Source organism: Apaloderma vittatum, unplaced genomic scaffold (genome assembly GCF_000703405.1).
Source record: "Apaloderma vittatum isolate BGI_N311 unplaced genomic scaffold, ASM70340v1 scaffold6790, whole genome shotgun sequence".
Lineage (NCBI taxonomy): Eukaryota > Metazoa > Chordata > Aves > Trogoniformes > Trogonidae > Apaloderma > Apaloderma vittatum.
The window spans coordinates 10,666-24,989 of NW_009694949.1; the positions used below are offsets into that span (position 1 = coordinate 10,666).

Genomic DNA, 14,324 nt, shown 5'->3' on the forward strand with positions numbered 1-14,324 from the left:
GAAACGAGCAGGGTGACGGCTCCCGTGGTTAAGGGTTTCCAACAACATCCCCTCTCCCTTGAACCCCTGTCATGACAAAAAGCCGGAAAGGCAACAGCAGTGGATGAAAGTGTGAGATTTTCTTCCTAAGTTCACAAGATCCTGAGACATGACTAACCTTTATCTTTGCAATGACAGTGCACTGTATGTACAAACGTACACAATAATGCATGTAGGTACACGTGACCCCAGCACCTTTCAGCTGGCAAGCCGTGCCAGAAGAGCTATTGCCCTGTAATTCTCTATTTGCTGGTGCTGTACCACTGTCTGCTGCTTTCTGGGTTGTAGAGCAAGGAGGTGAACAGAGCAGACAGAGCTCCTTATCCCATTGCACAGGAAAGCTCAGAAGAATTGTAGCCTTGGCAGTAATGCTGTTCAGTTCCATTTTTAGAGGAGATGGACTTGCGGGATCAGTTCTCAGTCTCCGTGTACAGCAGAAGATGCATCGATGAGCAAGAATACCCACAGAGAGTATCGCCGTGGGCTTTCTCTCCACCTTCAAGAACAAGCATCGTGTGGTCTGTGTCCCCACTCCCTTCTGCAGAGGAAGTTTTAAAGAGGGAGAAAAACCTGAAGCACTTTGCACAGCCATCGTAGGAGACTGCTGTGTTGGGGGTTTTTAATCTGTATGTGCTTTCTTGGCCATTGAGGTCCCTGGCTGCCAGCAGAGTCTTTCTGGCACAAGGTGGAGACAACAGACCAGTCTGTGATTAGTCCCAGAGCCAGATCTCCACTGGACTAGAGCTGTCTCCTGCAACAGGATTTGTGGGTACATGTAAAACCAACCAAAGCACCTGTGGTTGCCTTTAAGTGACAATAATGTGTATGGATTACCGTAACCAGCTGTGGATTGTTGGTGAGAGAGCTGAGCGGTGAGGTAGGGGTTACTTTCCCTCTTTTGGAGAACAATTTCCTTTGGGGAAGGAAAGGAGTAAAGATTAATGGCTGCCCAGGCATGTCCAGGGGTCTGCTGCATGGTCTTGTAAAACCTGGTGATTCTTTTTAGATGCGATTAGAAGAAAGCCCCCGTGTGTTTCCTTTCTCTCCTCTATGAAGTCAAACCCACAATGTTGCACCGCCTGCTGCATCCTAACCAGGAGCTGAGCTGATAAGTGAGGTGAGAACAAATACCAGCCTGAAGGCCACCATCCACATCAGTCCCACGCGAAGTTACTTGCGGAGCTGAACTGACATCGATCTGTCTCCTTTTTAAGACGAATTTCCTCCGCACGGGGTCAAATGAACAGTACCCAGATGGCAGTTGTCTGTGTCATATCTCACATCACATGCACAGTATTTTCTGATGTTTCACCTTTTTTCTTTTTTTTTGCTGCCACTAGCACTATCAATATACAAAAACAATGATGAAACTTAGCAACGATATAGCTCTTTGTATTTTCGAATCTCTGTACAAACATTAATTAAAAAAGCAGGGTAGCATGCGAAACAGTCATCGCTTAGAATAATCGACCGATGGGTTGTGCTTCAGCGGTGACACTGAACAAATGTGCTCTAAGTAAAGTGACAAACCAGAGGTAAAATAAGGTCTCATCTTCAAAGTTGGGGTTATGAATGGAGAAAGTAACTGCTGAGGACAGTATCTGAGCATGTTCTTTAATATCCTCACACCAGGTGGGTAAAGCTAATGAATTTGCACTGTCACACAGGAAGATGGGGGAGAAAGTAACTGCTTAATGCAAATAATACACAGCAATAGATATATGTATAAGTATATATTCACACACACATTTTATCTTAAACTTGTTAAAGCCATCTCGGCGAAACTACAGTGAAAATGATATTGGTATGATAATAATGAAGTTATTAAAATCATAAAAAATACTGCAATCACCTCAACTGTGGATCTTTCCCTCCAGAGAATAGAAAATCTTTACATCGTTACACCTGCCGAGGATGGCTGCCCTCAGCACTGACAGCAAACACGGCTCTTAACTCCTCTTTCTGTGGAATGACTGAAGAAACAGAACGTAGCTACCCACAAAACTCACTCCTGCACATGCAAATGCCGCGGCACAATTAACTGCCCGTTTATCAAAGGGCAACGGGACAAACCTTTGCCTGCAAAGGTTCTGAAAAATACTGGATGTTGATATGATCCAAAAAGAAACTTAGGTCCTATGTGCTCTCCACCAGCTCTGACAAGTTCAGGATTTCAGCCACGGTTCATTTTTTGTAGCCCCCATTGTTTTGCATTGGTGCTACCCCAACCAGCTCAACAGAAACAACAAAAGTTTTATCAAAAGGACCGTAACAGCTTAAGGATGTGATGCTCATGGAGGTACTTGGAGGCCTTAGTTTTGTCCACAAACACCTGCCTCGTGATGAACCACCACGCACCCCATGGCTGTAAATACCCACCCTGCCCACCACAGGGACCCACGCAACCTTCTTCCTTGGGGGGTCAACCCAAACTTGTTGCCAATGCTCCAGACCAGCTGTTGCCTGGTGCTCCTCAGGCTGAGCTGACGGTGGTGTCCACCGAGCCACCAGCAGGACACAGACCAAGCCCAGGCCACCACACCAGGGACCTCCCTCTGCACCAGCCCCTCCCGGCCCCACAGCACCAAGTCCAGGGTCCCTTCCAAAACCCACCTCATGTGCCTTTCAAAACCTGTGCCTTTGTCAGCTCGACGTAACCCTGGGAGAAATGCCAACTCCTTTCCAAACGGGAGCGAAGAGGCCATCTTTTATGCTCAACTGTAATCACTCAGTATTAGCAAAAAAAAAAACACCACAAAAATAAAAACCACACAGCAATTCTGAGACAGGATAATTACAGTTTATACATTTTATTTCTGTGGGTTCTTAGGTTTTAAATAACATTAGACATTTTTGTTCTGATTGTATACCTGAATTGCAGCTCTTCTTTTTCAGTGAACTTTGGGATAATTTTCACAGTGGACATTTTACGATTATAAAAATGCAAGTAATTCAAAGCGTAGCTTCTCTGCAAGTGTGAGCCTCCCAAGCATTAAAACCTAATTTGAGGAAAAATAAATCTTCGCTATTTAGAAAACCATTGATACTTTTTAAAAAATAATCTCAATTATGTGGTGACCACGACCGAGCAATTCTTAGAACCGATTCTCAATCCCTGGTTGGCTATTTTTGAAACAGACAGCTTGCTTTCAAAAGGCAGCACTACTCGTCCACGAGATGTGCGCTGCGCTTTGTGCTACCAAGCACTCCGAACCAACAGCTTCATTTCACACACGTTTTCACTGAGACAACAGGATGAGATTTATTTTTCTCTTTTGGGTCAACAGCACTCTGAGGCACCAGAGAGCTGGACTGATGCAATACAACACGAGCTCTGACATCCTTAGACTTTCAGCTGCAAGTTACTTCAGATTTAGAGGCCATACAGAGTAATAGCACACAAAAATCTTCTGAGTTTCCTAGGCAGTAACCAGCCACGAAAAGATTTCGCTATGATGAGGACAAGATTGAAATCGCCAACTGTACAGAAACCCTGACGCCGTACATTCCTAAGTATGCAGAGTCACGATTACCATCACTAGCTACACGGGGGCGAGTGGGGGCCGCGAACGCGAGAGCTACGTGGACATCCGCGCTGTTGGGGAGGACAACTGCTAACGAGCTCCTACACACGAAACGCTTCACACACAAGCAGTAAGAAATATTCTAGCATCATCAACAGGTCCTGAGTACAGCCAAAACTGACATTTCAAGTATTTAACCTTTAAGCCCAAATTTCTTCTTAAAATGATCCTGCAGAACATGTATATTTCAAACACCTATATTTAAAATTATCTACCTTACTACAAACTCTATTATAGCTAGACTGTCACCTGGAGAAAAACACCTTAAATTACATTTCAAGTATTCTCAACTTTAAAAGCTGTTACTCTTTAAGTCTTTTGAAGATCCTGAGACAAGCACTCCAATCAAAAATAATAATAATAAAAAAATTTAAAAGAACCAAAGCAGCTCCCAGAGCAGCACTGCAAGTCCCTGTGCAGGCTGGCTCCCATCCACCCAGCCCAGGCTTTTCGGACAAGACCGCTCAGCCTCCCAACTCACCGGGGAGACTCGCAGCTCCGAACTCTAAGGTCAGCCACAATGTTTGGCAGTTGCCAGAAGCTGAGTTGTCTTATCTCTTGCAGTTGCTTGAAATTATATACCTTACAATCCGTTCTTGTTCGGTGACAGTGATTTGTGAGGAATACGGGAGCACCAGTAACCACCACTCTGCCTCCCAACTTCTTTCCACGTATTAACTGCACAAAAACGAACAAGCAAGTGAAGGAAGCCAAGCAGTATTTTATTGACTCCCAGAAGACAGATATGGATTGCATACAACCCTGGAAAACGTATTATTCTTTTTAAAATCCCAGAATTATAAACAAGAGAACTCATTCCTCATAAATAACCTGACACCATTCCTTTGTCAAAAGGTTTTGGCATGGAACATACTTCCTTTACAGTTTAATTGTTCATTCGAACAGCTTAAAAAACTATGTCTATAATAATTCTTAAATATATTGCTCATATCTGTGACTTCATAAAAAAAATAGTTTATGCTAGTACTTTCCTAATCATAAAAAAAATTCCAGAGAGACACCAACTTTTGAATGAGCACTTCAGAAAGATGGGTAAAATAATTTGCTGGAAATTATCAACAGACTTCATTTATCAATAGACTGAGCCCCTTAAAAATGTGTGTATCATCTAAGAGCAGTAACAAACTCAAGAAAACGCATCTGGTGCAACCAGCTTTCCCTCAATCCTGCAAAAACACACACACGTACTCAACTGCAGCTGCAAACAGAATTTCTGCAGTGTGAATGAGACACGGTTGATCTCAAAGGCGGATGCCCGAGTGCCTGCAAAATCTGACCACACACGGTGAAATTCCTTTTACTTTTAGAACAGGTCAGTCTAAGCCTGTCGGATGAGGACTGCAAAAGCCTTGCCGGGCTGGCAGAGGCCACGTGAGCACGCTCGGTTTAATGAGAAGGTGACAGAATGGCTTTTCGCAAACCAAGTTGAATTAACACCACCTGCCTGTTGCAGCTTGCAACGTTTGTTCCTCTGGTGTCTGGAAAAGGTGGTCACCGCTGGAACCTTCAGACTTTTCCAAAGGGATACTAGGCCACAGCCTTGCTCACCTTCCTCCAGCAGTGCTTGCTCTTACCCATAATACTGCCAAAAATGCACTGTTTGCACCTCACTGCATTACTTCCAAGACACCAACCCAGAGGCTTCAACTAATGCGCAAGTGATTTGCAAGCTTGATCACTTTTTGAAGTTGAAAATGGGTTTCTCTAACAAAGCAGCACATCTCCTTGGTATTTACGATTGGCCAGAAGTGCTTCTACATCAGAGTCTCCAACACCAAGTTGGAACAACCCCAAATATTTGCTAACCTCCTGGAGATGCTGGAGCTGAGGTGCGGTAACTCCAGATACATCTTCATGATCCAGAGGCTTTGGCCATGAAGCTGGCTAATGAGACCCATGCTCCACTCCACTGCCTCCGCAGATGCGCTGGCACAACTCTAAACTGGATCTCTCGACCCAATGTGGGTCTAAAAGTAACCCTTGTCTTGACCTCAAAGCACGGACCAGCCTGCTGATCTGACGCCTCGTGTGGCACAGGCAAGGTGTGGTGGAGGGGAGGGACGGGAACCAACAGCCAGAGTGGTGGGGCACCCATTCAGTTTCATCAGTGAACACCCATGTTACGAAACATCAACTTCATTGTTTGCAAAAAGGAATGTGGAGGATCTCTGAGATGCTCATCAGAAAGCGCAGGTGATACCCGGATAGGCATGAGCCAAGGGATGTGGTTGGACACACGCCACGTGAGCAGGACACTGGACATCATCTCATCCGCTCCTAAACGTCATGTACTAAAAAGTGCCTTCTATACACTAGTTAATAAAACTGATCTCACAATATTTCCCTTCTATCTTACATTTTTACATAAAGCAGAAGTGTCTACACCTTTAGGAAAAACCACTTTCTAAATAATCGTCAAAGCAAACAAAATCACTTTCGAGCGTAACTTACCTAATTAGCGTCATGAAGGTCATCACACATGTAAAAAGCCAAAAAGGCAACGAAATCTCAGAGACACAACTTGGGTTGTGTGTATAACTTACAGCAAAGAAGTTTCAACAACTTTTTGTCCATCGAGAGCTTTTTGTTTCTGAGAGGAGAGCCATTAATACCCAGCAAGTAACTGTTTTTGGCAATTCAGGATTAGTGCCCTTAAAAAGAGCAATTATACATTTTTTTAAGTTGTCATATTACTGTTACATTTACGATTGTATTCTGGTGAGTTCCTGGGATATACAAATCATCTACTTCTACACAGGTTTCTGCACGTTATAGAATAAACTTCTTAACTTACAAATAATTATTTTGCTGTTTCCAGTTCACAATGGTAAAAAAAATGAAGACTTCACAATGTGTGTAAATGTGAGGTAAATGTATTTTTAAAAACAGAATAAAAAGCTGCATGTTAAAAACTGGGTCACAGACTAATAAATACATACATCAAAGACATGAAATTTTCAGCAGCTGGTTTTAAAGAGCAAGAAAGTGGGGAAAAACTAGCTGTCCAGACTACATTCTGGCTCTATGGTCTATATGCTAGAAACATCTGCAGTTCAAAACCAAGTTAATAGAATCAGCTTTGTCATCTATTTTCTTTTTAAAAAATTAAGCTACTTCCTAAAAGTGTGGTGTAAAACCTAGAGAAACTTTGATTTCTTCATGCACTCGATGACACTGAATTAAAAAAAGAAATTATTTTAACCCAGAAAAAATGAGTCATTGTATACTGTAAGGACGCCTTACTGCAAGTTTTCTACAGTAAAAGTATTTCTAGAAATACACCAGAAATTACTTTCCCATAACAAAATATACAATTATGTGTCAGACAATTATGTGTCATTTGATTCTCAATACTTAGGCAAAACAGAAAGAGTTACTATGAAGTTTTGAAAAAAAACAAAGGGAAAAAAAACCCAAACAACTCCAGACAGTAGAAAGATGTTTTGAAGGCTGTGGAGACGCCAGAAAGCAATGCTGGACACTAGGAATTTCCAGAACAACCCCCTTTCCAAAGTGATGTGCAGTCTGTGAATTAGACCGTGAGAGAAAACTGATCCTGTTCTATGGGCTTCTCCACCCAAGCTCCAAGTCCTGCCTTCAGGAATGCTTTAAACAAACACTCTTTGGCAGTTTGATACTCGGTGGCTCCTTGCTTGGTGTCATGGTACAAGTTAGGCTTGAGGATCTTTGAACGCAAGCTGGAGGAAAGCTGTGGGGATTAAAGACAGGAAAAGAAGAGAGACAAGAAACTATTAAGCCAAACAGCTCGAGAGTGACTGAGCTATTAAATCAACTACTTGTTAAGCAAGGTAACGGGGAGCACTAGCTAATGTCAGGCTCCGTTTAAACAGGGCCCAGAAAGTGACTTCTGAACACAAAAAGTGGCACACACAGGTATTTCACTAAGAGCTAAGCAGAAGTGGAAAATTTGGCACTCTGGAAGACATACCTTTGCATGAATACGCATCCAGCGGCTGTAAAAAGCATGCTTACAAAGGCGAGATGCACGACCCATTTCATCTTTGCCGGTTGTAGCATTAATAACTTCGAGGCCAGTGTCTCCTACTGTCCAGTTCACGCTGAAGTTTGGCGCTTTCCCTGGCTGACGGGCTTCTGCATTGCTAATACCTGAAAAAAAAAAAGGTGATATTTAATGACAATAGTATTTACTAACTCTTTTTTTTTTTTTTACCAGGGAGTAAGCGATACAGCAGAGCTACTGAAACCGCATCACTAAGCAGTCTTACAAGCATATCTTTTATTCCAAGAACATCCCCCTGCAGATTTTCCCCGACTTGCAGAGATGTCCCCATGCACATCTCTTTCTCATCCTGCCTAAAATCCTTCCTAGCAGGGCATGTGTGCATCACTGGAGTCACGAGAAACCGGCCTCCTCAGCGGAGGGGAGCATGAAGGGTCCATGGGGACAGCAGCATGAACACCTTGCCACATTCATCTCAGAAGGACCCGGGCTTGCTTAGAGGGCAAACCAATGAACTAATTATTAACCTGCAAATAATTGTGAAGCAGAAAAAAAAATTTGCTCTGCTCCTGCACAAGAAACTGCCACTCTCAGAGCCAGCTCAGCAGTGGGTTGAGCTGAGTGCAGGAAAGGGCAGATACTGGGAGGTTTTCACAGTTGTGACTCTCCCATCAATCTCTTTCATTCTGCCGTTGTAAAAAAGTAGGTATATGTGGCTTATCTTATTTCAAAATGGGTGTGAAACTACGAACCCTGGTCATGTTTCAACACACAGTTACAATTCAGCTAACAATTCTGGACTCCAGTCTTACTGGGGGAGGTCGCGCTTATTTAGAAGTGCCTACAAAGTGCTTTTTCTCTTTCCGTCATAAATACAGAGTTAGGTGAGAGCAGTGGTACGAGACTGCCGGCTGCCTTGCAAACCAAGGCAGGAAGTTACCTGCATTTCAGTAGCTGTTGAGTGTGCTTCATTAAAAGCTACCAATCTATTTCTTCTTACAGACTGTGGGTGCACGGCGTGACCGGCACAGAGAGCAGCACTGATGCCACGGGCATCCAAGTCGGACAAAGTAAGCCCCATCCTCAGCATTCTCCACAGAAGGCCAGGACTGGCAGGCATCTGAGTCTTTCAGCACACATCTGGCTGTGCTTCAGCTCTCGCCCCACTTCACATGCCCATGGCTAGTTGCAATGCTCAGAAATAGCGAAACGCGGGACTCGCCAGGGCAGGGATCATTCTGCTCAGACGTTAAGTCATGCAACACCTCTCAAGTATCGTTTCATCCGAAGCAAAGCCTCTGGCAGGCTAACCCAAGCATGACGCGAGGCCAACTGCCTGTCCAGCCTGCCTGGGACAGGATTTATTCTCACACGGCAGCCCAGCACCGTGCACAGCGACCGCAGCACCGCGCCTGAAGATCACAGCAGCCGCTGCCGCCCACGTGCAACCTCTCTCCTGCTTGCGCAGCGGGTCGGTGCTCACAAGCAGCAGCCAAGGGCACAAGTTTGGGCTGTGCATGCTATGGAAAAGCTGAGGAGCACATTGCTTTTGATCCTAGGGACGCTACAGAGGTGGCAGAACCCCACCTTTAAGATGTCTCAGTTGTCTCACCAAGAGACCACAAAGGAACAGGACAATTTTTTTCTTTCTGATACGTAAAGATCTCAATCTTATTTTAATGCAACTCTTATTCAGAACCTATTTTAAAGATACTCCAAGGTTACACCGGGTCCTGCATTTTACTGAAATCTAGCAAATTTGTATAAATTGAACATAAGCATTACAGCAGGATGCATTTCTTGCTGATATTTGAAAAACAATCTAACAAACAAAGTTAAGTGAGCCTCAGGCACCCAAGCACAGGACTGACTAACCTGGCCCAGGTCTCATGGCACCTCTGGGCCTGGAACTGAGTGTGCGAGACCTACAAGGTGTGAACAATGCATTTAAATTCAGTTTGCCTACTATAATATATTCCATGTTTAATAAATAAATAAGCCATTTGAAATATCAATCATATTGAACTTCCCAAAGCTGCTGTATTTCTATGCTTGTTTTGTGACAACCGGATCTCTATGACTGATAAATATCAATTAAGTGAATAAGTAAATAATAGAAAGTAAACCTATCATTCCCCATTTTCTTAAAATATAAGCTGAAAAAAGTACATGTGCATAATGTCTCCTGACAACTGGAGCTGATCATGCACAATGCAACCTGTCCTGTGCCACTGAAGGGCAAACACTGCTGCTCCACCAGTCACACAGCATGAGGCTTGCACCTAAACACTAATAAATCGTAAATTTTGGGTGCACACAAAACGAACCTCGATTCTGAGTCTCCAACAGCATATAAATTCAGGCTGGTTTTCTGAAGCTTACGTGAAATGGGCCTATGCTGACAGATGTCTTAATCAAAAATTGGTTCTACCAAAACTAGTGAAGTAGGAGGGTTAAGAAATCGGCATCACATGACAAGCAAGTCAGTCATATCCATTCCACCCATTGCTGACCACGTACAGGGACCAGATACAGTTCATCGAGTACTGCAAAACATCATTTGCTCCTTGAGCCTGCTCCTCATCCAGTATCATGGCAATTCTACAATTGCATTCCTTAGGCTGTTTTGAGGAATTAAACTTACAAAAAACAGACTCAGAATTTCAAATAGACTTAAATAACAACACCCTGTTCAGCTGCTTAATTATGTGCATGAACCCTGGAAAAATGGCAAAGGAGTCCCTGAAGGTGGATCACGAGTGGAACGGACAGGAAAGAAAGGTCATCTCAAAAGCAAAGTCTTTGATAACATTTTAGGTGGATCATATCTTCCCCCTCAAAATCTAAACATGAACATAGCACAATCAGCTGAAACTAGTAATGGGAGAGAACACTAGGATAGAAAGTAAAATATTCTACCAGTTTTCAGAGGAGAATAAAATGAAGCTATTTAGAGACCATCACTCAGAACTTATCGCTGTGTATTTTTGTAACAGTGTATAATAAGAAAAGGTCACAGCTCTTTAAGCCAGTGCTTACATTAATAATAAAGCCTGACAGTTCTTTGAGGACACAGCTTAAAAAAGCTTTATTAACATGGAGATAGAGCGCTGAACACCACCAGTGTGAACGGGAGGAGAAGGTACCAAGGAAACAGGCAAAAAATCATCAAAGGTTCTGCTGAAGGATTTATTTTTGTTAAAAAATAAAAAAATATGCAAATGGAGACAGCAGACAGAGGAGTGTTGATGGAACACTTATAATAACCACTCTTGCTGTGGTGGTTGAAGCCTTCTTGTGTACAAAAAATGAAGAAACGTTTTGCTAAAAGGGTGAATGGGGTCCCAGGCCTGAGCCCCTGTCCTCAGGCAACGTGCAAGAGAAATCATCTCAAACCCAGGTGCCAGTAAAAATAATTCTAGCACAATTCAACCACGTTTGAGGAAAGTAAAGACTCTTATCACAAACCACACAAGCTCTCCAGGATGAAAGGTGGCCAACCTGAGTCCTATTTTTAAGGAGTTCAGAGGTGTACCAGGGAACTGCCAGTCAACAAACATGACAGCTGCACCAAGAAGGTGCAGGAACGATGATACCGCACTACTAGGTACAGATGTAAATAGAGCAATACTGGGAACAACTCGACAGAAGAACTGCCTTAGTAACCGAGGACCGGAGCAGGCATTCTCATTGACACTCATTCTTATGGAGCCCAGGGAGCAGAAAGTCTCTCTGTTCCATATCTACCTTAAAAACAGACTTAATGGACATCTGGATGAAGACTGCCTCCTTGGGAAGAGCCCACACAGCTGGCTGTGCAGACCTGGAAAGTGTGTGTGGGGAAGAAAAATAACGTGAATAATACTGTCGATGATACAGAATTATTTAAGAAGATAAATAAGAGAAGCAGTTTCAAAAAGTAGCAGAAGAACAGCAGACCACATTGGGTAACTGGGCAATAAAAGGACAGATGAAACTCCTCCCAGATATTATCTAATACATATGAGGGGAAAACAAAGCAATTTTACATCAGGAATGCTCAACTTGGAGCTCAATATTAGCATTCAGGAATGAGATTTTAGTTTCTAATATTTGATTCTACCAAAATGTCAGGTCAATGATCAACAGTAATTAAAGAAAGCAAAGTGAATGTTAGGAATTTTTACTGAAGGATCACAGAACAAGAGTATCATGATGCCACCATATAAATGAGTAGCGCTGCCTTATCTTGAGTATCAGGTGCTGCTCTGGTCTCACTAGCTCAAAACTGCAATTGTAAAATGGATAAGATGATCCTTATACTGAAGGGCCTCTACACAAGGAACAAAGCAAACTAAGACCTTTCAGCTTGCAAAAAAAAAAAAAAAAGGACTTCTGTAGGAATATCACAGAGATACAGAAAATAAAAGTGCCATGACAATTGCTTATATCACACAGAGCTCTGGAGAGGAATCTACTTGAATCAGCAGAAAGGAAATGCCATTGCACCAATCTTTACCCATCCCACAGCCTTCCTTACTAAAGAAGGATACAGATGGTAAAAAGTTTAAACGAGTTCAAAAAACAAAACCAGGAGTTCACGAATGAAAGGTCTGTTGATGATTTTTAAACACAAAGATTCCCAGTCCCTGACTTGGGATATCTCTGAACCCAGATTGCTGCTGCAATTCTCAGGAGGTATCTGCAGAGGCTGACTATTTCCTTTTGCTCTGCACTGCCTAACTACCCGTGGAAAACAGAACTGGGCTAGACAGATCGCACCTTAAGATCTTGGTCTTACCTAAGACAGTTCTTACACTGGTGACAAGATAACAATCGGCCGTGACGCTGCTCCAGGATGTTTCAGCCAAGAACCAAAGTAGGAAGGAGCTGTCAGAGCACCACGAGGAACAGGTCCAACAAGGAACAAAACCACCAGCGACGTAATTTCTCACAGTTCGCTGGTAAAAGACAGGAAGCTCTAGAGAAACTAAAGCATAAGAAACTATCAACTGACTGGACGTTAAAACTGGGAAAACTTTGCTGTCTTGTATTTAACAACCTCTGCTCTCAAGGACTTCCAAGGACTGAGCTCTGCCACCCTGGGTGAACTACTTCACATCCCACAATGGCCCCAAAAAGAGTCTGTGCAGATTACTCTGCAGACCAGCATTTTGTTCCTGGCTTACCTACATAATCAACCTCCTTCTATTTGACTGAGAAATCATTCTCTTTTCAGATTTCTCAAGAATGACACAAGATTCAAACCTGTCTTCTGTTCAACTGAGCTGGCCAACTCTCCGGGCTAGCTCACGTGTCCTCAGCGCTGCAGTGCTAAAGGCATTCCAAAAGGTTGGGTCCTGAAGCCAAAATGCTTCCAAGGGTCAGCACAGAGAGGGAGTTTTCTACTAATATAAGAGTTTCTCACATCCCCTAGCTGAAAACGAGCTACTCTGATATGCAGGCTCATGTTTAACTTGCTGGGAAAAAAAGGAGGAAATTTTTTTCCTGTGAGGAAAGAAAGATGATGAAAAGACAGTTTTTAGCAGCAGGTAACAGTAACTCAGTTTGAATTTGACTTGATGCAGCTGTCTCTGCAGACATAAAACTTTGTTTTATGAGAGGAAAAAATCCAGGTTTCAGAGTACTTTCTCAGCAAAACAGGTGGGACATTGGGGAAAGAAAGATACTGCTCTTTTAGTTCAGCCCTCTGGGAGAAATGAGTCACCGTCACACAGCTGTGTGTGTGGTACCAGCAGGAACACAGAATTGGGGACAGGTATTTCTGTGGTGCTTACTCCAGGTAAGAATACATGGTAAAATGTGTGAATCAAAGAGCCGATGACAAAAGACCCAGCAGAATCCAAGAGCACAGCTCAGAAGGCTCACTCCGAAGACTGAATCAGCAGAAGAAAATCCATCGACACAATTCTCCACCCAACCTCCCAAAGCAGCTTTCTGTACGTTGTTGGGACGTGTGTTTTCATGAAAACTCAATAGCTGAGAACATTTCAAAACTCTTTCTACTGCTCAGTGAGTCCCAGCTGAACTGTTTAAACAGATGGTGCTATTTCACGGCAAATAGATGATATCAATATTGCAGAAAGATGATTTTTAAGAAGACAAGGTACAATTACGTGTTGCAAAAAGGATAACAAAACCTCCTCCCACTCCACCCCAAACCTGGTCTCTTGAAGAATTGATAAAAATTCCCCCAAATCAGGCAGAAACAGTGCACGCATCAGTTACTAGGGCCATACAATAATTTAATATTTGGTACTGTGAGTGTTGTAACTACTACCTATTTGCTAATATAAGGATGAATATATTACTTAACATTTTAACACATCCCTAGTTCAGGGAATCCTTATTAATTATCTTTCTTACCTAAAGAAACATTGGTTTTTCAATATGCTCTCTTTTACACTCCCTACCTAAATCTATTTTAAAAATACATGTCAAACTTTAAACATGCCTTAAAATACTGAGCTTTTTTTTTTTCCCCTTGAAAACAAGCGGACACATGCCAGAAACCAAGCTCTACAGAACGAAGCGATGCACACAACACGAGGGAGGATAAGAGATTTTAGTTTTAAAGCTTTCACAGCATTACTGTAACTTGCAGTTTTAGAATTTGAGACACTTCAGAACTTTCCTTTCAAAGTCATGGCTCAGTTAGAAGTTACAACCTGTTCATTCAAATAGCGACACTACTCTTA

The 14,324-nt window shown here is 42.8% G+C and overlaps 1 protein-coding gene across 2 annotated transcripts in view; it reads right to left on the reverse strand.

The window, feature by feature from the left end:
• Nucleotides 1-6,499: 6,499 nt before the first annotated feature.
• The window catches only part of ADARB1 (adenosine deaminase, RNA-specific, B1), a 52,581-nt gene continuing 44,756 nt past the window's right edge, over nt 6,500-14,324 (reverse strand). The window contains exons 9-10 of one of the 2 annotated variants that reach the window (XM_009869321.1): nt 7,594-7,772; nt 6,500-7,353 (exon numbers count right to left, since the gene is read on the reverse strand). In XM_009869321.1, the coding sequence (XP_009867623.1) occupies nt 7,177-7,353; nt 7,594-7,772 (356 nt within the window). In that variant the 3' untranslated portion in view covers nt 6,500-7,176. Of the gene's footprint in view, nt 7,354-7,579; nt 7,773-14,324 lie in introns of both variants that reach the window. The other variant, XM_009869313.1, reaches the window with a different exon arrangement.